This window comes from Rhamphochromis longiceps, linkage group LG7 (genome assembly GCF_057381845.1).
Source record: "Rhamphochromis longiceps isolate RC_006_pf linkage group LG7, R_longiceps_female_GT1.1, whole genome shotgun sequence".
NCBI lineage: Eukaryota > Metazoa > Chordata > Actinopteri > Cichliformes > Cichlidae > Rhamphochromis > Rhamphochromis longiceps.
In genome coordinates, this window is record NC_140563.1 from 34614540 (window position 1) to 34641676 (window position 27137).

The window sequence follows — 27137 nt, forward strand, 5'->3', positions numbered from 1 at the left end:
CTGAACTCGCTTTGTGAAACCGAAAACCCAGAGTTTTCGTTAACTCAGGGTATACTTACTCAGTTTTTCCACTAAACCGGCTTCCTGAAACAGGGCCCTGGTGTTAAAAAATTCAACTCTGAATAGTGTTAATTTTCTAACACTAACACTAGTGTCAGTCAAATCATTAATACCACCAGATTACAATAAACTCCCATTAATCTCTGATATCTCTACTGCTACAATTAACCCCCAACATCCACCCATTACAAAGAAATACAAGACATTAACGTTCCAAAATACTTTGTATTCAGATACACCACAAGTAAACAAGTCATACAAAATTACAGTATGGGACAATGTACATTTTGTCATCAGTGCCATTTGAAAATTGCCTATCATAAGGTCTATAGTACACCAGATCATCTACAGAGATCAGTGCAAAGACATCTAATCCATCCTCAATAACAAATGCATTTAAGTGATCATTGAAATATACTGTTGAGACCTTACAAGTTAGAAGATAAGTATTGAAATCGCTAACAATTATACTGACAATCTTACTGAACAAAGGCATCTCATTTTCAACACCAGAACAAACATACATCCCAACTTGATATTCTGTACCATAACTTTTGACCCAGGAAGTTGTAGAAACAATAGAAGAAACATCAAACATTTTATTCAGTGCTTCACTGCCTTTTAAGCTGCTGGCCAAGACTTCATTAATGGGGCCGAACTGTAATCTTTTAAAATAAAAATTTTCAAAATGAAAGGCTAATTGATTCTGATGTTTTTTTACTAGTGTTTTTGTGATATGTTTAAAGTTCTTTACAGATCTTTTGAAGAACTTGTGCTTTGCTTCAAATCTCATGCACCACATATGTATGAGTGGCCCAATTTTTCTAATGCAGCGTGGGTAATGGATCATTAGGTGGTGCTTTGGAATCAAATTCCGTTCTGGAAAGAGAGATTTGAAAGCCTTGTGATGATCGGCAATCAGATGTTTCAAATAGCAAGTCATGCCATGAGTTATAATGGGTGAAAAAACAATGTTCACAATTTGAACTAACAAAAGTAGCAAGTTCCAATGTCCATCATTTCTGCAAACGATATCTCCAAAAATCAATGGGCTATTCCGCAAAAGACACCATGACTGCACAGCATTAAGCCCAAGATCTTTGCTGTTGTCATCCAGTTTTAGCCCACCTGGCCTGTTCCTTCTCTGTGCATATCCGTAGTTAAAGCTTATAATTCTCTGTGACAATGAATTCAAGGATATCAAAGAGGTCTTAATCAAGTACTGAAACACAAGCTTTAACTCATACTGCACCACTCCCTCTAGTAGATCATGCATTATGTCTACAGCATAGTTGTCTGAAATATGGAACAGCCGAAGTGAATTGAGTAAACAATTTCTTTTTACACCAAATGTTGAGGCCAAAGCAGGATTTTGTTGAATGGCACCACAGTGTTTGTAATGAAGTTCTTTGGAACGCAGTGTTAAGCCTACATGATCTTCACTAAAAACTGACTGCAACTCTGTCTTATCAGTTAAACAAAATCTACAACAATAGTTTGCACTAAATGATTCAACAAAACCAAAAATGCTATGTAAAGCCAAGTTGTCACCTGTAATCTGAAAAAGCGAACCTCTCACAGGTGTGGCTGAAAAGGGCACTTGCATTCCTTCAGTCTCTAAAATCTTTAGATCATCAACAAGTGGCTTTAGGATAGGATCAAACCCATATTTTTTTAAGTCTTCTGAATGAAAAAGGGCTACAAGATGAATGTTCATCAACACAGAATTTAACTCTGGTGGCAAATTTCTCAAAACAAAATAAATACAACCAAGTTTGTGCACCCCCTTTTTTGAGCCTAAAGGATTAGCAGTTTCAAAATCGTCATAGTAGAGCTGGATCTGGAGACCATGTTCTTGTTGTGAGAATAAACTGTGATTTTTGAAGTAGGAGCCGTCATTTAAATCTCTGTACAATCCCTCCATGTTTAGTTTTTTTTTCTGGAAACTGCTACAAAGTTCACTGTTTCGAAACATAGATGAAAGGGATCCCATGATAGGAACGTACATGAATTTATCATTGACAGGAACTTGCCTGTATGTCCCTGTTGTTCTATCTTTGCGTACATCAAAACGCACACCAAGAACATGCTCTATGGGTTCAACTATTTTCCATTTTTGCTCAAAATATCTTATCCTTTTAGATTCTGTGTTAAGACATGAAAATGGATTTTCAAGCTGATCAAAGCAATCCTCAACTTTTTCTAAGGTTTCTCTTGATGTATCAGTTGACAAACAGTCGACAACAGATTGTTTTGCATGTGCATGGATGTCATTAACCAGTTCCTCCAATGAACCAACTAAACACTGTACAGTACTTTCAGGAACTCCTGATGATTGTACTTGAGCAATAACAGAGCTGCACATGTTCAGTATTTGCCTTTTTTCAACTGGAACCGGTGTAGTTATTGTCATGGGATGAGCCACATTTACAGGCTGTGAAACAGAGGTTCCATCGTTAGGTACAGGCTCAAAATTGTTGATGACCTCAGAGTGAACGCAGTCTCCATGTGCTCGGAATAAGTGCCGCTTGTAACCAGAGTACATGTGAAAGATAAATGAACATCCAGGCTCTCCACAGGTCAAACGTAAAAACTTTCCTGGGTACAAACCATGCTGGAACTTCAAATGTCTAAATAACACTGAGCAACTTGTGTGGTGTATCTTGCAAATGTAACAGATGAACATTTCCAGTCAAAGTGCTGAATAGTGGATATCTTTAAACCGTACAGTGAAGACTTCCTCTTGTTTCATTGACCCGAGGACTGTCCTTCACGCTGCCAACATCAATGCCATACACTTGATGGTCTGGATGAATGTGTAGAAGTTGTCCAATGCCTTATCAAAGGACACGGCAAATTAAAAAATGTGCCTTGAAAAGTTTTGCCTTGTCAAAACCTGCATCTCCCATCTGTGTCACACAGGGAATGACCTTTTGATCTAGGACAATGTAGAAACTTTGGGTAGAAACTTTGGATGATGTTCTTTCTTTCTCCAACCCACAGGACGAATGGCTGAGTGGGGCCAGCCTTAAGAAAAGCCTCTGTGCTACCTCCCACCTGAGGGAGAGAAAGAAACCAAGTGATTCACATTAAACAAAATTGAAAATCTGATGTTGAGGCATTGCTGTTTGAAATTATGACAATATTAAAATGTTTCACTCCGCGCGCACAATTATTTTTGTTTCAATGTGTACATTTAGTTTTAATAGAAACAATGACATGTCAGTCCTGCAACACCAAGCTTGTCTGGGATAGATACATCTGCTGCAGGTTGGATCACCTTGCCATCTTAAAATATCAGCCGTTGATAATTTGCATCTGTTCTCATCAAAAGAGAAATATACAATTCTAAAAAGCATACCTTGATGAATTTCATTAGGTGGTGAGCAGCATCTGATGTGCTAATCTTTGAAGACGTCCTTCCCTTAGATGTTGGAGTGAAGTGAAGCAGCAAAAGATGGCAGCCGCCTCGCAGTCCCAAACTACAGAATAGAAATTAAGATCATCACAATTACTGTCATTTAAAGGACCACAGCAGTCATTTTTCCACGTTATGTAATACCATGATGACATTTTAGACACCTGATAATTTTTCTAATAAGGCAGTTTTCCAGCGCCTTGGTATAAAAATTCATTTCTAGAGACTTAAAATCTTCTGGCCACCAAGTGAAGTAGATATCGAGTCATAACAATAGTAAGATTATGTAACTTTTTTTGTGTTCAAACTACATTAAATGTCATTTCAGGTTTAACATGTTTGTAAGCTTGTTTTCATACCATACAGAAATGAGTGATATATTGTGTTGTGGGAATTAAGCAAATGCTGTAAAGGCATGCAAAATCTACCATTTCCAACTTACACTTACCAGCCTCGTTAGAGTAACGCTGTGCAGAAATGAGCAGCTCATCCAATTCTGTACTCTGGGACAGATTTTTGCAATCTTTGATGATCCTTGGCTTGAAGAATGTTGGCCACTTTGCAAGGAACTTACCAGACACTTCCTCCCCAAAAAACAGCATTGTGAAGTCTTGGTCAATCTTAAACACAAAGTGTAACAACAGAAACAACACATTAACAAGAAAACAAACAAAGAAACCACAAAGCAGTCATTAAATTATTTTATGCCTTACCAAGCCAGGTGTATCCAGAAATCTTGGGAAAAGGTCCAGGACAGTAGAAGCTATGGCAGGTTCTTGAACCACTTTTTGCCTATGTTGAAATGTCACCTTCATGTTGTCTTTGACATGTTTCATGTCAGTTGAGTGCCTCTTCCTTGCATTTATCACCTGACAACGGCCTCACATTTGAACACAAGTTGCGAAGAGTCTTGGGGCTGTCTTGAAAAGCTGACTTTGATTAGTTCATCTCTTCTCGGGAACCAGCATATCACCACCTGCCAAGAGTAAAATAAGGTCCAGCATATAACACCATTTCTTTGCAAAATATCTAGCATGTCTAGTCCCTTTAGACTGAGTTAAAATTAATTTTGTTAAGAAAAACATCCTTGATCCATTTTTTAAGTAGTACAAGCTGTGTAACATGACTGCAATACAGTATTCTCTCAACTATCACAGGGGTTAGTAGGAACCATATTTCTATTTTATTATTTTTTATATATTTTAAGCGATAAAAACCCTCCCCACAAATATTCCTGACAATGTAGCGTTTGGTTTGTTCGTTTTTAAATTTCAAATATTGTATAACAAGACAAAACTGCAAATATGAACGCATCCCCCCCTCTCCCTCTTAACTAACCGATGCCTTTAATTGAACTACCAAATTAACACAATGGTCCTCTCTTTCTGGTCAGACACTTTGCAGCACTTCTGCTGTAATTTTATTCATATTTAACAAAATAAAAATGCAGAAATAAGTGTACACATTAGTTTTTGACTCTCACTGAACTAACAAAGCCAATCCCTCCACATGTTTGTACTCTCTTGTTACCTCGGCCAGGTCCGCGGCTCTGAACCGTGGTAATGACACCTCTGGCCAATACGCTGGGTTGTCGGGCTTGTAGCTTTACTGTCAGCGAACACAGTGTACAGTCGAATCTTAACAGCTTTCTTACAACCAGGCACTCATTTTGGCGGCAGTGGTTATTATTATATTTACATGCTCTCTTCTTCCATTTCTCATCGGTAACAGCTCTTACTTTCTCCCTCTCTCGCGCTCAAACACACAACGGGAGGGGCAGTTCCACACGTTCTCCCCGCAGCACGGACTACACTACCCATGAGGGCCGGTAACACTCTGCCCTCATTGCCTTTATATTAAATCATTTTTGGCTAATGACAAAAAAAAGTCACTTTAAGGGCCAAATTGCATTATACTTCTTCACCTCACCTGACGTGGGCCGCAAGTGGCCTTTGGGCCACGAGTGGCCTCTGGGCCGCGAGTTTGAGACCACTGACCCTAAGGCTTTGGCAGTTTAATTCGAAAATAAATAAAAGGCATTTAATAAAAACTGTGAAATATATTAACATGTAATATTCATTACAGTCTGCCAATAGCCAGATTATGCTAAATGAATATTAGGAAAGAAACTGGTACTTTGCAGAGTTCTAGCTAGCAGTAGCCCAGCTTAACAAAAACAGTTAAAATTCAAATATGACACTTAAAGATGATGTATTTTGATATAAATACTATTTCTTTTACTAGTTATCATGTTACTTGTTCTAACATCAATCTAAAACTTAATATTTAACCGAATAAAACTTACCGCATCAGCAAGAAAAAATGGCGACCGAAGATTCTGGATTGCGAAGCTCCACAGGAAATGAAGGTGTGGTCTAATTTAACACCCACAGTGTTAAAATGCAGTAACGACTAAAATCTACACTTACACTTTTCAGGAATCAACTCCCGATGTGTTATTTTAACTCAATTAAGTGTTGAACTAACTCGGAACTCTGTTGAAATCTACTAACACTGAAAAATCAACACTGGCATTTTTGCTGTGTATATACAGTAATGGACTTCTATTCCTTTTACATCAAATTAAAACTTTGGGTGTAAGATTCGGATAATTATTTATTAAAAGCTAGACATTTTAAATGAGAATAAAGAAAAGTGTGTCTTTGTGCCCCTTTTCCCTGTTCATGCCCTATCGGCCCCCCTGGCTAAACTTTGCTAGATCCGCCCCTGCACAGTTACAGCCGTCAGCTGCGTAGAAAAAGATCCTGGTGTAGAAAGTAATATTAAATAAATTCTAACAACAGCTTATCAAGCTTAAACGTGCTGCTGCTGTTCAGCCGCTGGTTTCCTCTTTCTGGTGCAAAGTGGGCCAAAAACAAAGAAGAGAGACGGACTCGCGACAGAAAAGCCGATCAGCTGATCGTTAAGCAGTTTCATGATTGAAGTAGCAGCAAGAGGAGGCAGTCGCTCCATATATCGCTTGTTAAGCTTAACGCAGGAATGCTTTACAAACATTCAGAGATGGACTTACACACTTGCTTTACTTCTCTCGGGATAACTTTGTCGGAGATGAAATGCCGGGTTGCTAGCGAAGCTCCACATGCTATCCAGACCACGATAGGTCCCGCATGCCACAGCCGCTCTATCACGTGATGCATACTGCTCCGACGTGCTAACGTTCTGAGGTGAGTTATGGCGTGTTGCAAGTTTTGTGAGGTGCTTTCGTGATATTTAATGGATCGGATTACATTTTTTATTTTTCTCCGATATCCGATCCAGTAATTTAGGTCAGTATCGGACCGATACCGATATGTAATATCGGATCGGTCCATCTCTAGTAACTATTGGATAGTTAGCTGGGCGTGTTTGAACTAAAACACTTTTTTGAGCATATGAATGAATTCCTTCACATTTAACTTTACTAAATGCGCTGAATCAAAAGTACTACCGCCATAGTCACCACTGTCCAGCAGGTGTCAGACAGTAGTTGGTCTTTAATATATATAATATCCATAACTTACATACGTATATATATTTTTTTGCATAATCAATATTCAGTTGTTCAGATAATAAACTAAATGAGGAACACTGTGTGTCTTACATTTCCTTTAAACACACGTCCTGCTAAGAGAACTTCACCTCTGAGCCAGTGGGAGTTTAATCTCTGTGAAAACACTGAATTCTTAGCCGCATTAAGCAGAGCTCTCAGAAAGGTTAGACTAAATGCAATAAACTGGTATTAGAAGCGTGTGACCCGCTTAGTGCAGGACTCACACAGGGAAATACTCAGCGCTGTTCCAGCCACGAGAAACCAGAATTCTGCACTATTTTTCATGTTTTCAAGAAATAAAGTTTCTTCTGGCAGCAACCTTTCAGACTTTGCTTAATCTTCAATTGACCTAAAAAGAAAAAGTTTTGAATTTCTGTGTTTTTGCCTTTACCTTGAAATATTTGAAAGAAAAGACATAAACAAAAGTGATAAATGTTAAAATAGCTGCAAGAAGAAAACAATAATAATAAATAACTAGAAAGTCCCAAGTTCTTTAACTCAAACACAGATTTTACAGCTGGACAGGTTTCATAGATTTCTAATAGATCCATTGCCAAGGTAAAGCTGCTAAAGGTCACTGTGTAGCAATATGTTAGACAGTATCAACAGATAATCATACAGTCTCTGAAGGAGCATCATGTTGCACCTTAGTGGAGCTGAATGTTACTGCTGTAGCTTCTTGTGTTGAGCCTCTACCTCCATCTAGTGGATGACATAACAGAGCACAGTGACTCACTTTAATAGGTCTGGATTCAGTGACACTCATTTAAATATTTCTAAACAACATAATTACTTTTCTTAGCTCCGTGTAATCAGCAATGATCACAAAAATATTAAATATGAAGATGTAAATATTAGGGAAGGTCACATATTTACATTATTTTTCAATGTATTTCTTCAAAAATGCATCTATAACTACACAAATATGTGGCTTGAGGAATTTTGTCACTGTTAGATTGTATTATATGATGATTTTTTTAGCCATTATAGAGATTCACACTTGAAGATTAAACAAAAAGGGGAATATTTAAATTGTTCGTAACCGAGCTAGCTATACTAGTAACCTAGTGAAGTGCAGTTGATTCTCTTTTCCTATATCTTCATTAATCCTCCTTCATGGCTTTCTTTGACCTTATGACATTTTCCATTCAGATGAAGGTAAAGAGTCCACATTGTGTGGATTATCCAACAGCAGTCTGTGCATTATGAATCCAGGGGCCCGTTCTTCGTACCTCGCTAAGTAGGTTAGCCGGATTAGATTGTTGACGATTTCGCGTGATCCTGGATCAGTCGGTTCCCCGAAGCTCATCCGGGACTTGCTGTCATAGCAACAGAGCCGTAAGCGTAAACCTGCTCGGGAGCAGGTTTACTTTATGTAAACAGGATTAGATCGCGGCCACGCAGGTATGTCCGCTTCATTTATACGAAAGCAACAGCGATAAATAAATAACATCAATGTAACTGAAGATAATGCAGCACTTGATCCTTTTATTGATGTCACACAGATACATACAGGTCATTTCCTAAAAAAGGGAAATGTACTATTAACATTCTATTACATGTATGTGATTATTACAGATGTAATTCATATTTCAGAGTAGTAATTGTAAATTACTTCGTGTAATCAAGATGAGAGACCACGGCTATAAAAGCCAAGGTGGATTTGGGAAGCCTGTCGCAGCCATGTCCTGTCCGTTTACGCGAGCAACCCATTGCGGAAGGTGCAAGATTGATAAGGAGAGTCCTCAGAATTCAGCGTATATTGCGGGACAGACAGGATCCTTTAGCTCAGCGCGACAATGTGCTCATTGAGAGATATCGATTTTCCCGTGAGGATATTATTTACTTAACCAACTTGTTGACGAGGGGGTGCAGGACCACCACCTGTCTTTTTTTGCTCTGCCCTTTTCTTGGTTGCTGTTATAAACAAACAAACAGATTATTTCAGGCTCTCTTTCCAAGAGACGAAAAGCAATATAAGTGATAAATATTACCATTCTGTAGAATATTCTTATATTTCACTTTTACTTGTTCCCATGTTCTAGTGGGTCCTGTCGTGGCTCTAATGTGAAAGAGGATATAATATAACAATATAATATAATGTAATATAATATTGGATAATATAGTGTAATATAATAAATCTACCCTACCGCCTACTGGTGTTGGCCAGAGGGGCCGATGGCGCAATATGGCAGCCTGGCTTCTGTCAGTCTGCCCCAGGGCAGCTGTGGCTACAACCGTAGCTGCCTCCACCAGTGTGTGAATGTGAGAGTGAATGAATAGTGGCATTGTAAAGCGCTTTGGGTGCCTTGAAAAGCGCTATATAAATCCAATATATTATTATTATTATTATTAAATTACTTACGAGTTTAATTTGTCAGCAACTTTCTGCCAGCCCTCTCTCCTTGCTTTTGCAGCCTTTGCAGTGTTCCCTTGCGTTCTGATTAAACTCTGAAACTCCTGAAATCCCTCACTCAGGAGTTCTTGCTCTGCTGCCGAAAAATACCGAGCCGAGCGCGCTCCTTCGACATTTTCGCCGACCAATCAGAGGGTTGCCGATCAATGTTTCTACTATCGATGCGTAGCCCCTTTTATGACACCCAGTGATGTCACATTACTGCGTCCAGCTGTACTAATCGTCAACAGCAGGTGTGTTCGGGGAACCGGATTAGCGAGCTCACGGTTAGCGCGATGATTTGATCTTGGATGTGTCATTTGATCTTGGATGTAGTAAGCGACGTACGAAGAACGGGCCCCAGGTTGCTGGAGTTAGCAAATAACTTCAGCACTTTGACCTCTTGTAGATAAGTATGCTCACTTCTTGCTCCAAAAACAAAAAAGTGGTTCCGATGTATCTTTTATACAGTCTATGGCTTAAGCATCATACGTATTTAACTTCATCTCCACCAGGAAGCCATCCTCTTCATCCAAAGCTATGCTGCTCTGGACCACCTGCAGTATGTTTGCCACCTTCACAAGACCTAAAGAAGCTTCAACTCTTCTTTGAAGCCTTTCCACACAGTTTAAGAGTGTTTATGGGAATTTCTCACTGTTCTTCTAGAAGTGCATTTATGAGGTCAGACATTGATGCTAGACAGAAGACCTGGCTCGCAGTCTCCACTGTAACTCAGCCCAAAGGTGTTCAAAGGTGTCAGCTTGAGGTAGAACTCTGTGCAGGCCAGTCAAGTTCTTCCCCACCAAACTCGCTCATCTATGTCTTTATGGACCTCGCTTTGTGCATCGATCTGCAGTCATGGTAGAGGAGGAAGGGGCGATCCCCAGACTGTTCCAGAAAGTTAGGAAAATTAAATTGTCTAAAATGAGTTGGAGCTAAGGGGCCGAGCCCAACTCCTGAAAAACAGCCCCACAACATAATCACCCCTCCACCAAACTTTACACTTGGCACAATGCAGTTAGACATGTACGGTCTCCTGGCAACGACCGAACCCAGACATGTCCATCAGATTGTCAGATGGAGAGGCGTGATTTGTTACTCCAAAGAACACATCTCCATTGCCCTACAGTCCAGTGGCAGCGTGGTTTACTCCACTGCAACCACTTTATCCAACGCTTTGCATTTGGTTTTGGTGATGGAACGCTTGGATCACTTCCACTTATTATAATACCACTAACAGTGGACTGTGAGGAAAATTTCACAACAGCACAAAAAACTGAAACTAAAAAACTGAAGTGTAACTATTATTGAGTTAAAAGCCACCAAATGTCAAGACTCCCCCTCAGGCGTGTATCTTCCTGATAGTTTTTTTATAAGGTTTCAGGCACAATGAAGAAGTGCTAATTCGCTTCAGTTATCTGCTTTCTTTATTTTCCCCATTTTCCCTATTTACTTCCTCCTTTGTTTAATGACAAAGGAAATTACCAACATGTAAGTAATTCGTGTAATTCCAGTAAAACCAATCGAGTGAAAAAAATATATTAAACTGAGAGCGAGCTCTGCTTTAAAAGGAAACTTAGAGTCAGCAGCTGCTAATGAAGACGTACCACTCGTTAAAAAATGTTTAACTTTGAAGAAGTTAATTTGAACAAAGTGGGTACTTTAATGATTCTCTGTAGGCAGACAGAAATCAAATTGCTTCATTTGTGAATATAAGCTTTCATTTAATTATACAGTAAAAGTATTTTCACCAAAATCGTCATGCCCAAGTTTAAGAGTTAACTTTAACCCCACCAACCTTTGTTAGGTTCTCTAACACAGTCCTTCTGGTGAAGCATCTGTGTCGTCAATCAGTGATGAAACTTGGACTTGATCTCTCATTTACCTGCTCTCTTCTGTTTAGGTTGTTTGCCACTTCGATACCGTCAAACTCTCCTCATTCTCACTTTTATCGTTACTACTCTGATCAGGTGACCTTTGTGCCAACTGTCTCTGAGCTGGTCAGTCATTGCAATTCTTTCCTTCGTCCTTTTCGGAACATCATCTCAAGAACATGTCCTAGATTATCATCCTTTCTAACTCTAATAATGACCGTATTTAACAGAAGTAGGTTCATGCTTTATTCAGTATGACCTGAAACTATTAAACTCCTATTAAACTGGATGGCTTCCTACAACCAGAGGAGTTGCCCCCTGCTGGCCATTAGAAAGAGTTTAAACCAATAACCAGTACAAGAAGTGACCTCACAGAGTGTTTTAGATTTTCACTGCAGTTTTTCCAGTCTGCCCCTGTCCTGCCTCCTGCAGGTGAACCTTCTGATGGGTCCTGAACACGCTGTTGGTTATGAAAGTTTTCCCACAGACGACGCAGTGATATGGCCGTTCTCCCGCGTGCACCTGCCTGTGCAGCTTCAGGCTGTAGAGCTGCGTGAACTTCCTGCCACAGATGCTGCAGCTGTGCATCTTTTCCTCTGAGTGCGTCATCATGTGCATCTTCAGATTGCTCGGGTTGCTGAATCTCTTGTCGCACTGATCGCAGGCGTACGGCCTTTCCCCCGTGTGCACACTCGTGTGATACTTGAGATTGACCATGCAGCGGAATTTCTTGCCGCACACGTTGCAGACGGGCTTCTCTCCTGGTTTCTTGCCCGTGTGGATCCTCATGTGGTTCTGAAGTGCACTGGCGTGTCCACAGCGTTTGCCGCAGGTCTCGCAGACGTATGGCCTCTCGCCCATGTGGATCAGCATGTGATGCTTCAGGGCGCTCCTGTGACTGCATCCTTTGCCACACACCTCGCAGGTGAAAAGCTTTTCTCCGGCGTTTTTGCTCGTGTCACTGAAACTGAGGCTGAGCACCTCGCAGTTTTCCTTTTGTGTGTGGGTAACTCGGTGAGCGGCCAAAGATGCGGACGAGAAGAAGGTCTTGCCGCACATTTTGCAGACAAAATCTCTGTTTCCTGAATGAAGATTCTCATGATCGTCCAAGCTCTGCCTGCACTCGAAGGTCTCTGGGCAAAGTGAGCAAACAAATGTCTTCTTCAACGCGCAACAAATGTGTCGCTGAAACGCCTGTTTCCCCGTGAACTGCTCCTCGCACAGCGAGCACGTGTGGGTGATCAGTTTGTTTAGGTTGTGCTGACGCATGTGCCTGTGGAAGGTTGATTTGTACGCAAATTCCGTTCCGCACTTTCTCGGTGTGCTTTCTCGAATGTGCAATGAGCCCACGGAGTCCAGCAAAGCGCTTGCCGCACTCAGAGCAAAGGTGAGGCTTGGAGTGAGTCAGGCAGTGTCTGTTCATCAAACACTTCAGAGCAAATGCTTTGCCACATGTAGGACATGTGAAGTCCTTGGTGGGCTGCTTCCTTCCGATTTTCACAGCAGTGCATTCATGCTCAGCGTCTTTTTGGACGCCATTTTCCTCAATGACACTGGAGGCTGGTTCACGATCTGCTATTGTGACTTCAGGTTCAGAGAGGACTTCAGAGCTATTTTCCTCATGTGATGCTGGATCAGCTGAAACAAAAACAACACTAGAACTAACAAGAGAGTAACACCAACCTATCCATTTCAAAGACTTTAATGCCACACTGCAAACATGCTACTTTAGTAATACTGCTGTTATAAAAAGTCAAACTCCTAAACAGAGGATCCCACTGTGTTTAAATGTATAACCTGATTCATTTATCTGGACACTGCAGCTAGTTTTGCTATTACAGTTGTGTGCTACACATATGTTAGATCGCAGTTACATCATGATTATGTGCTTAAAGTTCTGATAATGCTTGCATTTTTATAACGTAAATATTGGAAAAATAAAGCCATAATTACTGCACAGTCCTGTTTTCAGGGACTCAAATACAAAGTCATAATTCAGTCAGTTGTTTTACGGTCAAGCATGAGCAGTTCTTCATTAAAGCTTCATAAATAAAGAAGGTAAATGAAAGTATGAATATCAAAAATCATACGCCAGATTCAGCTGAGCACAGCAAAACTAACTGGATATTGCTTCACAAAGCAGATGGAAAATAGCCCAAAACATTGTGAGAACAAGACGGAACCTATTGAAATGTAAAGATGCGGAATATTTTGCAGTGGCTAAGTGATTCAACCTTCTCTGAGCCCAGTGGCTTTTTCCACTTGCTGAAAACTAAAGAGCAGAAAAAAAACACCAACGACTGACACCTGAAGACTGCTCAAGTAGAGGCCTGATAAAGCCTCGCAAAGGAGGAAACTCATTATCTGATGATGTCCGAGGGCTCCAGATTTCAGGATTGTCCACAAAATATTAAAAATGTACATTTTTAAAATTATTTTATATTCTTTTAATTTTATTTGAGCCCTAAAATAGTAAAGAGTGTATAAAAACAGCTGCAGTAACTTGTAAAGAAAACATAGTTACCAGGTTCTGGCACAGATTCTGGGTCAGCTTCATCTGTTGACTGTTCGATCTGTTCCTCCTCTGAAAACACACAAAAAATTCCAAACTGTTTTCAAAATTTAATTTAGAAAAAGTGTTGTTTTTTTTTTATTGGTTACTGGCTGAATACCTCTACAGTATAAGTGATCACTCATCTGTCTTGTTGCTGGTTGCGATCCTTGCATGTTATTTCTCTTTCTGGACACAGATTCTGTTTTTACACAACAAAAGTTAAAAGCCTAGTTTAATATACAAAGAAATCCCAGAGTGAGAACATTAAAAGCCTCATAAACCATCAGCTTATTTACTTTTTCTGCCCCCAGTATCGATCTGCCCTGCTCTGGGTTTCTCTGCAGCAGGAGCATCTCTGGCGTCACTCATGGACACACTGAAAATTAAGGAGATTTTCTCCACAGCAACTTCAGCCCACTTTTTCATCAGGGAAGCAAACTGGTTCTGTACAATCACAGGAAAGACAGAATGATATTGCAAATGTATAGTCAGCCAATCACATAACAGTATTGCATTAAAGTTAGGGATTTAGATATGATGAATACGATCTGCTGAAGTTCAAACAGATCAGCAGAATTAGGAAGAAAGGTGATTTAAGCAGAGCTGCAAGGTTGTTGGTGCCACACAGGCTGGCCTGAGTACTTAAGAAAATGCTAATCTACTGGGGTTTTGCACATGACCATCTCTAGGAGGATGGGCAGGATAGGATGGTAACCGTTGCTCAAATAACCACTTTTTACAACTAATGTGTGCAGAAGAGCATCTCTGAGCATGAGTTCACTGTACTGTCAGTACACTGTCAGTGCGCCCCAGGGTGGCTGTGGCTACAATGTAGCTTGCCATCACCAGTGTGTGAATGTGTGTGTGTGAATGGGTGGATGACTGGGTATGTAAAGCGCTTTGGGGTCCTTAGGGACTAGTGAAGCGCTATATAAATACAGGCCATTTACCATTTACTCAAATGGCCTCAACATTCACCACCTCTCAATCCAATCGAGAACCTTTGTAAGGTGGTGGAATGGGAGACATGCGAGTCTCCCATTCCACCACCTTCCAAAGGTTGTGCCATCATGTTACCACGGACCAAAAACTCTAAGGGATTTTTCCAGCAACTTCATGAAGCTATGAGATGAGGAATTAAGATATTTCTACAGGGAAAATGGGTTACAACCCACTATTAGTAAGCTGTAACTAATAAATTGTCCATGGAGTGAACATGAGCTTGTAGTTCGTTGTAGTTTAACAAAATGTGCAGCAAAGTTTCATTCATTCATCTGCCCTGACAGGCTGAAGAAGCTAACTCATGATTAGCTTCTAAGATGAGATTTCGGTTGGAGTGGTCGCCATGGAAACAAACGATTGGACTTTTGGGTGACGTAGTGCTCATTTGTGCCACTTATACGGTATACATTTTAGGACACCGTACACTTAAGCTAAGAAGGGTAAGTGGAACTAGTGGAAAGTAAATTTCCTGTCATCAGTGAAACCGCACACATTTCCCGTGCGCGCGTGACCGCGGGGTTACCGTGACATCCTCGTGAAGGAGTTGCCTGCGTAGCGTCACCTCCCTCTCCTCATCCTCGCGCTTCACGGCGACTACGGAAGCCGCATTTGAGCGCTGCTGAGCGGCCACAACCGGAGCCGAGCTCCTCTCCAGAAGTCTCCCGAGCTCTGTCACGGCCGCCTCCACCAGAGTCTCCATCACAGACGACAACTGACTCTCAAATGTTTCCAGCCTGAACATGTCTGACTGTGATTTTGTTTGTAGTACTCATAAAACCAGACATCCTCTGCTGCTGAAGTTCAGCAGCTCATGTTTGTTTCCTCTCTTTACTTCTTCGACTGATTTCCCAGAGACAGTAAATGCATTTCGCTGCTGCCCTCTATGGGCCACAAAGCGGTACTACTTCTTTACAGACTAGATTTTTGTGTTAAACTGGTCGAGCCTCTAAATACTAAGAAAAGGTGTTTCATTACCTCGTTTTGCAGAGGATATACTGGCTCATGCTTTATAAAACGAACAAAATAACATCATCCCAATCCAAACAGACAAACAGCAAAACTGACAAAACAAGTAGGTCATGTGTCTTTAAATTTCCCAGATTAGACCAGAATCCATAAGTCTATAAACCTAACACTATGCAGTTGTGCAAAATCTGTTTATAAAGTTATGTACAAAAATGAAAAACAACCTTAATTTTAAATGTGCTTACACAAGTACAAAGTTAAATTTTACATTTAATAGAATCTGGTCATAAAGGGCATAAACCATAAATGACTTTGCACTGTTTAAGACACCTTCACCTGATTTAGCTGGGGACTGTTTCCAGAAAAGCCATGAAAAGATACAAGGTGTTTGTTTTTTCACCATTTGACCAAACCTTCCCACCAGACTAAGTGTGGTACACATTACAAATGTACCTCTGATGGGGAAATATGTTTTTAAATGACATTTTCCCCTCCAAATCCAGGAAGTATAGACAAGAAATCAGATCTTCAAAAATGGAAAAAAAAAATAGCCTTAATACTTTAAAACATGCTGTTTTATGGATGTTCGTGGCTTCATTTGTTGAGGTACTTCACAGGTCTTCCAACTGAAATTTCCGCTGTCGTGAAGCAATCGGCAGGTCCTCCATCGCTCCATCATGACCTTCCAGCAGCTTTTAAAATTGTCATTTTGTGACTTGTACAGGAAAAATGTCTTGTTTGTGACCCAAAATGCAGACAGAGGGCTGGCAGGTAGAAGAATAAAGATATTTGTTGGCACTTACTGATGACCAAAAGTTGCTGTACTCACAGCCCCCCCCCCCCCCCCCCCCCCCCCCCCCACACACACACACACACACACACACACAATGTATGAGGGCATTAGAGGGACAGGCCAGACTTCGGGTGGGAACAAGGCACAGGTAGAGAAAATCTGGCAAATTGCAGACATGGGAAAAGAAAAGTCGTTAAAAGGAAATTGACTCCTTTCAGGAAAAGGGTAAACACCAAAATGTCAAACTGAAGATTTGGAAAAACAAACACTTCCAATTCTTTGTGGATAAATTTGCTCATCTGGCATTAAGATGATGCCCGCTGGCTAAACTCTCGTTCCTGCTGAACTGAGCCAGTGTATTTGATCAAACTGCTGTCAGCTCAGAAAGCACGAGGGGGAGGCCAGATGTTTTCTCAGGGGATCGTGAAGATGGTAAAGAGACTCCACATGTGACCTCTGATAGTCACAAGGTGAAATTCTACATAATGAACAAAACATGGCAGGAGTGTAATGTCCTCATAAAACAGTCTTCAATAGAGCCAGTCGCCAAGTTAAAAAAAAAAATGCCGATCGTCTCTGTATGAGTGACGAACTTAGCCACTGTGAACAAATATTCAAGACTCCCTGGTCAGCAGTCAACTAAGTTCTGCACCCAATCAGACACTGTACACATGACACAGCTAGCACCAATCCACTGACCGTGCCTCGGATAAGCTCTTTCAGACTGGTTGCTTGAAGAACCTCCAGTACACAGGTAAGCGTTGCCCTCCAGGAACAGTCGGAGACTCCGTAGCAGTGCAGTAATCTCTGGCAATGTGATTTCAACTTTGTGGCCCAAGTCATCTTGCCAGAGACACACACAGCCACAGAAAATCAGTCGTTTCTCCGGAGAAATCCCCCACTGCTCTGCCTCCCTGTGTGGTTAGTAGTCTTTCTCCTGATACTCCAGTCCACCTTCCCCTGACAGGCTTCCATGCTCTATTTAACTTGGGGCATTTCCCTGATTAACAGTGACTCCAGAGGCCTGAGGAATTCCTAACATGACAGTGTGTTCCTCTGACAGTAACCGATTGCCCCTTTGTGTCTTAAGGTGAGCAGGTGTGAGGGCTTTGGTGGCACATTAATCCGATGGTTTGGGTATCCTCCCCCAGGAAAAGACAAGTGTCAGCCTCAATTTTTCCTGGTGGATTTAGTGGGTTTTCTGCAACATTCATGATGGAAATTCCTGCCTTCAAGTAAAGAAATCAGTCTCTAGTGACCGATTTGCTCCTTTTATATATTACTAGAGGGACAAAGGCACAGTCTAAATATTAGGGATAGCATGTCCCCTGCATTCAACCTGAAGTCAGGAGGTGCAACTCTTTTGTTCACCATGTCTACACAGCAAGAATTTTTCTGTATTTTTCGGATCATAAGGTGCACCGTCGATGAATGGGTCTGTTTTCATACACAAGGTGTCACGGTTCTGGGTCATTTTGAACCAGCTTTTTCGGTTTCTTGTATTTTGGTGTTTTTCTAGATTATGTTCATTATATTTATGTTCTGATTCTTTAGCTATCCTGTGTTGATTATTTTAATTATTCTGGTTTAGGTTTTGTTCTCTTGCCCTCATGTTTAGTATAGGTTTAGTTCTGTGCTTAGTCTTCTCTGCTCGTGTGTCCCTCTGTGTAAAGTCCATGTTTCTCAGTCCGCATCTTTGTGAATTGTTTCTGGTTTCCTGTTTTACTTTGAAAGTTCATGTCTCATGTCAGCGTGTTTTACTTCTCCCTTGTCTCATTAGCCTAATTTCTCCCAGCTGTGTCTTCCTCCTGTTTCTCATTCCCTGATTACTTCCCTGTGTATATAAGCCCTGTGTGCGCTGTTGGTGTACAGCATTATATACTAGCTAGTCCAACTTCAGTAACCCTACAAGCATCACTGCTGTTTAGTTTTCTGTCTTTGTTTATGTTGGAAGTGATAGCAGAGCTGTACGTTTGAATTTTTTCAGAAATCCCTCAGTCAGAACATGCTGTATCATGTTTAGGTGGAAACTAGCGAGCTAACTTCCTGCTAACTTCTAACTCCATTAAATTTAGTAAATTTTGTTTTCATGGATCCCTGGATGTTAGACTTGTTACTATCACCTCAAGAATATTTCAAGGATAAAAGATCTGATGTCTCAACAGGACCTGGAAAAACTAGTCCATGCATTCATCTTTAGTAGGCTTGATTACTGTAGCATCTTTACAGGTCTACCTAAAACATCAGTCAGACAACTACAGCTCATTCAGAACTCTGCTGCTCGAGTCCTCACTAAGACCAAAAAAGTGGACCACATCAGTCCAGCTCTGAGGTCTTTACACTGGCTGCCTGTCCGTCAGAGGATAGACTTTAAAGTTCTGATGCTGGTCTATAAAGCTCTGAATGGTTTAGGACCAAAATACATCAGTGACCTCCTGACTGAGTATGAACCTTCCAGATGCCTCAGGTCATCTGGATCCGGTCTTTTATCAGTTCCCAGAGTCAGAACCAGACACGGAGAAGCTGCATTCAGCTTTTATGCTCCTTATATCTGGAACAAACTCCCAGAAAGCCTCAGATCAGCTGAAACACTCAGTTTATTTAAATCCAGGTTGAAGACTCACCTATTCTCAGCTGCATTTGAATAAAGCACCAAATCCACACTTTTAAGCTTAAATTTCAAAACTTACACTAACTACTGATCTTATCTATTTCTGATTTTATCTGTTTTGATTTTATATACTGGTTTGTTTGTTTGTTTGTTTGTTTGTTTGTTTGTTTGTTTGTTTGTTTGTTAAGTGGGTTTAGAGCTCTGGGTAGCTCCCCGACTGGGTCTAGAGAGTATTTTAAATTCAGGGAATTTAAAATAGAAAGTAGCTCGTCCACAGAAGGACTGGTAGCTCCCCTTACGATAAGGGTTCAGATCGCGCGAACAGGTGTGAAATGTGTGTAGTTAGTTAGTTAGTTAGTTAGTTAGTTTGTTTGTTTGCTTGTTTTAATCAATTTTAAATCATGCTTTTTATTTGTTTTTGTTTCTAATGTCTCTGTAAAGATCTTTGAATCACCTTGTTGTTGAATTGTGCTATACAAATAAATTTGCCTTGCCTTGTTACATCTGGTAAAGCAGCAATGCTGATCATTTTATTAAAGGTGAAAGAATTCAGACAGTAATGCTTCAGTGTTCATTTGACTTTGGGACCTGAAGCAGACGGAGTTTTGGACACAGATTACTCCGCGAGGCTCCAACAATCCATCAAGCAGTGCAGCTTCGTAGCTTACCAAAGTCGTACCACAACATTTTTTGACAGATAAAATCAGTTCGAGGTCAGTAAACACAACTGGAATTCATACATAAGTAGGGATGGGTATCGTTTAGGTTTTATCCGATACCGGTGCCAAATCGGTACTTTTGAAACGGTGCCGGTGCTCAAACCGGTGCTTAAAGAATGGAGAACACATTTTTGGTCCAAAAACCTCTCATGTTCAGCTGGTTTTTGTAAAAAGATAACAATGTTAGCCTTTTCTGCAGCTATGGGGCATATATGGTATCACTCTTGGCTGGAAGCAGTGCTTAGACAATGGAAAAAACACAAACTTTATCCAAAAACCTCTCATGTTTAGCCGTTTCCCTCTTTTTCTTTGGTCATTTTAGCCTTTTTAGCCAGGGTGAAGGGAGTATCTGCCATCAAACAAGAAGACAGCCGCATGTAGCTATGATGATGTTTGCTAGTTCACCTTACCTGCATTAATGTAATAACATGGTTAGCCTACTCAACGTGAATTACACACGAACAACATTAAGCTACTCACGCAGAGAAGAACGGCTGCTGCTGCCATCATCATCCGTCATCATTTCTGCTACACTGGCAGGGCTAGGGGCCAGGACTCTCCTCTTCGTGTTTTTGGGGATGTTGCTAACTCCGGGTCCGATAACAGGCACCACACCCGCAGTAGATGCGCTCGGTGTGAGGTCTCCCAGCAAGCTATCAAATACAGCGCATTTCTTGGCTTTTAAAAAAAAACGCTATGCGTCGCCAGGTGTTTCATCGGATTTGAGGTGTTACCTCCTTTGACAGTATCACAGTATCAGCTTAATAAAGCACTTGTTGCAGGCTGCTGAGTTTGCATATTTTGCTGTGAAGTACAGCCAGACTTTTGACCGCTTCGCCTTGGGCATTTTTAATCTGTAGCTCTGCTCTAAAAGAACGTACGTACCTGGACCCGCCTACTATCCTCAGAAACGTAAAATGATTGGCTAGAAGTGTATCACAGCTCAGGAAAAAAAAGCACCGAAATAAAGCACCGAAATGTGCGCTGCTTTTCGGTCTGGTTACTACCGTTTATGTCAGAACCGTTGTCATGATACCGGTACCCATCCCTATACATAAGGCACACAGGATTATAAGATGCACTGTCAATGTTGAGAAAATTAAAAGGATTTATAGTGCGCCTTATAGCCCAAAAAATGCAGTAGACCCAAAACAGTCTTAACTTTTTTCCTTTTTTTCTTTAAAGTATTCATTTCTGTTAAATTCTGTACACATTAATCTGGCCATGATGAGATGTCTTGCAGAAAATGGGCTCTTGCAAATAAGCAAAAAAACTCCACATGGAGACAAATCCAGCGATGTGTCTTCCTGGAGATTGACCAGTTTGCAAGGCCAAGTGAATGAGTTATAGCAGATCTTTAATATACACTTGAGTATTACAGGCTTTGATTTTATTGCAATTTTCCACTTACAAAAAAGTTGTACATTTAGTGCTTTGCACTGCACCAGACCAGCAGGATTTCTTCCTGCAGAAAACCCCTAGGCCAGGGGTCAGCAACCTTTAACACCGAAAGAGCCATTTGGACCCGGTTTCCACGCAAAAGAAAACACTGGGAGCCGCAAATACTTTTTGACATCTAAAATAACACTGTATATATTGTTTTCTACCTTTATGCTTTGTGTGAACAACTAAGGTGTGTTGCTTAAATCCATGAAGTGCTACAGAGAAAATTACATTTTATTTATGTAATTAACACATTTTGAACTCTTAAAGAAATATAACAAAAGGAAAGACACCCAGCGGAACTAAAATGATCCATGTAGCAAACAAAAACTGTTGTGAGCCACCACCCTTATATCTCCTTTGGGCTTTTGAAGCCTGACTTTTAAAAAATAATTGGAAAAAAAGCACTATGCTGCTACAAAATGAAAAATAGATATTTGCAAAATTCTGCCTAAATATGTATTTTACCTGCTTAATGTGTGTGGCGGGGTGTGGTCTGCAACGCCGCTGCATTGGAGGCGGACGCACCAGAGCAGCACCCGAAATCACGCCTCGCCGCCTTTACGTCTATGCTATCTCTGCTGTTGTGTTGGTGTGTGTCAAGCTGTGAGCTGAAAAGCTACAGCCGGCTGTATGCGTACAGCAACCGTGTGTGAAAAGTGGTCAATAAAGAGATGCTATAAAGCATGTTCATGCAAACATTGTCGGGTCTGCCGTGATATTTTTACAATGGGACTTCTGCTCCTGAACCTCTGTGCACAGCGTCTGCAAATTGGGGCTGTACGAAGTCACTTTCATCTTTACGCAGGACTGTAAGCTGTCATCTGTGAGGCGTGAGCGGTGTTTGTTTTTAAACATAGTTCACGGTGGAGAACAGCTGCTGATATAATGTGGATCCGAAGACCCATAATTGGGTTGAAAGTCTCGATAAATGCATGGCGTTTGGGCGGGTATACCGGCTTATTTTGAGCGATGAAAAAAATAATAGAATATAATTTTATTTTTAGATTTCAATATAACAATAATCTTCCAATTTAGAACTACAAGTTTAAAAAGAACTAACATAAATAAAATACACTTCAGCTAAATACTTCTAATTTATTTTCTAAAACCACGCGGAGCCACACTATAAGGACTAAAGAGACGCATGCGGCTCCGGAGCCGCAAGTTGCCGACCCCTGCCCTAGGCAGACACTAAACACCTAACCTGACAGAAATAATTCAGATTAACTCTTTCTGGCATTAAAATGATTAGAAAACCACAATTATTATAGAGCAAGTCAAAAGAACAGACTCTTAATGTTTTTAAAAAAAACTAAATAAAACACACTTGACAATAAAAACTGTAGATTTAAAATTAAAATAGACATTCTGTATTCAGAATTCATAAAACTAACAAGTTTACAAAAAATTAATTACAAGGAAACAAAAGGAAAAGAAAATTGTGCAAGCATAAATCTGCCCAGCAAACCTGTTACACAATAAATGTGTCTTTTGCAGTTGAAAGACTGTAAAACTTTCTTTCAGTCCCGTGTGACTCCCTGACTCTTCCCACTTCCAAGAAAGGCCACTCGCACAGCACGAAAACTTGAAAAAAAGCCACCTAATCAACCATCCACATTCACAGCAATAAGGCAAAAATGTTCACTCACCAGTTAAAGTGTAATTTTCACTAAGGATAAACTAAACTGCAAACTGAGGTTTTGTCTACCTACAGACCAAGCAGCCTAATTGTTGAAGGAGGAGGTGCAATTGTTGAAGGAAGGGGAAAGGAGAGGTTGGTGTTGAGTTTGAAGAAGTTGCTGTCATCTTTTTATCCAATAAACAGGCAGCAATTCTTTGAATGGACCAATCACAGGGCCCCACCTGTTTCAGTATCACACCCACACCTGCAGGATTCAAGTAAGGTGTAGTGAAGAGGTTTAGTCGCCCAGTCCCCTCAGGGTGATTATTTTTTTCCAACTGTTTGGATTTTTAAGACTTAAATTTCGGGGTGTGGTCAGTTTGATAGACAGGTGTGTCTCCACAGGCAGCTGCAGCTGGTTGCTGTTTGAAAGGCAAGTCTCACCTCAGCCTCTTCAAAGTTGCTGCTTAGTAACTGCTTGAGGTCCCACATGAGCTCCAGGGCCCCTGAGGGGTACCCGGGAATACCCAGAAATGGGCACACCCAACAGTAGACCGAGAACCTGTTTGAGAGATTATACCCGTGGGAAGTGTGGCATCTAAAATATAGTGGTGGTGCTGCCATGACCCAGCTGATAATTTTTGTTCTCAAACTGTTCTCCCATTAGGAGCTCAGTCTGAGTGGAGTTTTTTTTTTCTGCTCCTCTCACCTCATGTTATGTATTTTCGTTGTTCTTTTTTCCTATCAGCCTATCTCTCTGACATGTCTCCCCAATGTAATGTTTGTGTAAAGTATGTTTGGTCAGAGGGTTCCTTTGTAAGTGCGCATGGGCCATTTAGCGTGCTGCCTGCTGTAACCTATAATTTCCTTCGGGATTAATAAAGTATTCTGATTCTGATGATTCTGATAACAGATGAGCAAAGATGATGGGTGGACAGATCAATCGAAACTTTTTCTGTGCAGGAAAAATTCATACAAAGGTCTCCTATAGGGTAGAGTTATTTGATTTAACCAGCTGTAAAAGCTGAATATACAAAGGGCATTTCCTTTACACTGAAAATGTTTGAAACCAAAGAATATTCGAACAATTTAAAATTTTGTGGATGTTTGCTTTTTCAATTTAATGCTTAAATTGTAAGGAATTTAATTGTATTTAGTTTAATTACTACAAATAATACACTGGATTACAGCATTTCAAGCATTTTTATACATTTTGACATTTTAAAGTCATGCTAGCATTATGCTGCCTGGATTTTTTTTGTGTTTTGTTTGTTTGTTTTTCTATTTTAATAATTAAATGACTCATACAGAGACCAATAAGTAGAAACATATGCATTGTGTTCACAGGTTATGTGAACACAACTTCCTGCTGGTAAGTTAATAAATTCATTGACTCTAATATTGGTCTGAGTCTCAAGGTAAACATCAAACACTACATGCATATCACATGAACAGGCTTGTGCTCAGAATCTTGTTAAGCCCTCTCTTCTTTCTTTGAAGACAAAGTAAAACTGCGTATGTATGACTGTTAGGATGCTTGACACGCAGTGCCAACAGTGACTAAATAATCTCCTCAGCCATTTAGCAATGATTTACAACTTGTGGCCGCACTCCACAGCTCCATCTTAAACCCGTCACTCATCCCACTTTCTCATGTCACGTAAACCATTTTTGCTATAAATTCTCCGCTCTTACTCAATTGCACTCATTCACTTTCAAAAGTGAACACAATGTGCTCAGGTTCATGCCAAACTTTAACAGTATGCTGGAATAAGTTGAGCAGTTAGCAGTGTGAATAACAATTTCAGTAACTACAATAAGTCGTTTGAGCCTCCCTGCTGGATTTAGTTTTTTACATATTTGATGATCTTGGGATGTGGTCCTGCCAGCTGTTCAGGCACCCTTTCTTTGAACTCCAGTAACATTAAGAGCCACTTGGGGGTAGTTCTTAAGTTGAGGGGGGCGGGGATTATAAAGCTGCATCATAAAAATAATGCATTAAAAGTACTGTCCTGGAAATGTTTCAATATTTTGCACTGTAGCTTTTACATATGGCAACGTTTGAACAGCTGCACTTCACAGGCATTTTGTACTGAACAACTGTTTTCCACAATAGAGGGAAAAATATTACACACCTACTTAAAGGTTATTTGCATAACAACAACAACACTTCAGTAGGTCACATGTAGCAGGGGAAAGTATCACAGTGGTTTCACCCAAAACCTTCGGTGGAAATGACCCACGCCTTTTTCACACAGATGATGATGCATGATGATAGTGGGTCACTGACCACCCCCTAAGTGACAACACCCACTAGGTTTTAAATACCTGGGAATCTCCACCTTTTTGTTTGAGAACTAAAGAAACCTTTGGGATAAGAGTTGAAATGTCTTTTAAAAGGTTAAAGGTGTTTTGCCTTCTGTAACACGCACGTTAGTCTACCACGTTACACCTTCTTTTCAAGCTCTTAAGACCTACCAAAAACACAGATGCTATTCTGAGAACTGTGGTTACACAAATAACCAAAAGTCACTGGCAGTTAACAATTAGCCCCCTTATCCCAGTAAGGATCTAACTGTTCCTTTCTTAAACAGCAGGGATAGTCTCTTCTGCAGTAGATTACACTAGCAGCTTTGTGCTGTGAAATACCTTTGTGCACACACCCTGTTGTCACTCTGGCAGTCACCAGTGTCTTGTGTAATTTCACAACTTGCCAAAGGCTTTTTGTTTAACAAGAGGTAATTTGATGTGCCTCAGTGGGGAAAGTGCAGGTGTAATGACTTCATTATGCCTGAAATGTATTTTTCTGTTCTCTCTCTCTTTCTTTCTCACAAGTCTTGATACAACACAGTTATAAGTGGTGGCTGTGCTTGGACAAGTCAAAAGGGCTGTTCCTTTTCTTGTACTGCAACAGTTCTTAATATTTACAGCTTCTTGCCTGCCTGTTTCTCCTTTCAGTTATGTTTGCCAAAGCCTGTTTGACAGGCTTATCTGTACAGTCTTCTCAGTCCCCCATCGCACATAACATTCCTTTTTTTAGTGTGAAAGTCTCAGGGGAAACACAGTCTGCCCAGCAGCCCAAAAAGTTGTGAAACTTGCATTTGTAGATACTAAAATAGATTTGTTTTAGCTCTCATATGCACGGACCTATTTTGCAGACAGAGGTTAATTTAAGCATAGATTATTTTAGATTGTAGCTGAAGCACATGGAACAAGAACTGAAACCTATAACATGATCAAATATTGTATAGAGCTGCAGACTATATGATCATTTCACCATGTAAATCCAAAAATAAAACATGCAGAAACAAAGGGGGGAAAAAGAGAATCTATTTTTCTCAAAAAATCTTTTTCACTTACTGCAAAGTGTCAGTCACAGATGCTCCAGATGCACGTCTTCATACTCTTCATAGCTTCTTTCTTACAGACTCTCTGACAAGCTATGGAGTTATAGTCCAGCCTCCTCAGACAAACACAGACACACACACCCCTGACACATGCTCTTGGCTCCTCACCCTTACACTTCTAATGGTGTTTAAGTAAAAAGCCACTATAGAAGAGTTTATATCAGGAATATCAAACTCATTTGACAGCTCACTTTGATCTTGAATGGAGCAGTGAATGACATTTCCTAAACATTTAGCCCCTGAGATTTCTTAATATGAGAAAAAGAAGTGCATGTTAAACACTGTCTTAGTTACATGATGAATGTGTGAAATTACAGAGAATGTTCTGGTAGCTCATTGCTCGCACTGTCCTGTATTTATAAAACATAAAGTTTTTCTTAATTCACAGATTTTAAAAAAAACATAGCAATAGTAGTAGTAGTGGTGACGGGGAGTGAAAAACTTTTCTGTCATTAAGTTGTTTATCTATTACTTAACTAATTTGTTGTAGTAGGATAGCATGAATGGGAATTGAGGGAGGGCTTTATCAGTAGGAAAACCTGTACACATTATAAAAACACAGCTTAAAGTTCAACATCTGTGCATTTCTTGGCATTTTCCAAAGCTTTCAAGTGGGCCGGATTGGAGTCTTTGCCGGGCTGATTCTGGCCCACAGGCTTTATGTTTGATCTGGTATTATATGATTAATAATTAATTCCATTTAAAAGTGCCAGTCCAGCTG

The 27137-nt window shown here is 40.4% G+C and overlaps 1 protein-coding gene across 5 annotated transcripts; it reads right to left on the minus strand.

Moving 5' to 3' along the window:
• Positions 1–265: 265 nt before the first annotated feature.
• LOC146665727 (uncharacterized) lies at positions 266–26450 on the minus strand. 5 transcript variants are annotated; one of them, XR_014912653.1, is made up of 10 exons: positions 23038–23147; positions 15377–16583; positions 14148–14295; positions 13970–14050; positions 13822–13881; positions 5784–12935; positions 4192–4454; positions 3927–4098; positions 3422–3542; positions 266–3117 (listed from the first exon to the last, which is right to left on the minus strand). XR_014912653.1 is itself a non-coding variant. In XM_085413472.1 (5 exons), exons 1-5 carry the CDS (start codon positions 15593–15595, stop codon positions 12394–12396), a joined length of 1050 nt encoding a protein of 349 aa, XP_085269598.1. In that variant the 5' UTR covers positions 15596–16653; the 3' UTR covers positions 12257–12393. The 5 variants fall into 5 exon arrangements, 1 of the variants encoding a protein (XP_085269598.1); XR_014912655.1 differs by lacking the exons at positions 15377–16583; positions 23038–23147 and adding an exon at positions 26370–26450; XR_014912654.1 differs by lacking the exon at positions 23038–23147 and having other exon boundaries at positions 16380–16653.
• Positions 26451–27137: the final 687 nt, after the last annotated feature.

Excerpts from the sequence above, each read along its gene's own strand:
- LOC146665727 (XM_085413472.1), bottom strand. The coding sequence starts at position 15,595 with ATGTTCAGGCTGGAAACATTTGAGAGTCAGTTGTCGTCTGTGATGGAG. Across the intron at positions 13,882-13,969 it reads TGATCACTTATACTGTAGAG|AGGAGGAACAGATCGAACAG; the intron begins GTATTCAGCCAG and ends GTGTGTTTTCAG. Across the intron at positions 12,936-13,821 it reads AGAATCTGTGCCAGAACCTG|CTGATCCAGCATCACATGAG; the intron begins GTAACTATGTTT and ends TTTTTGTTTCAG.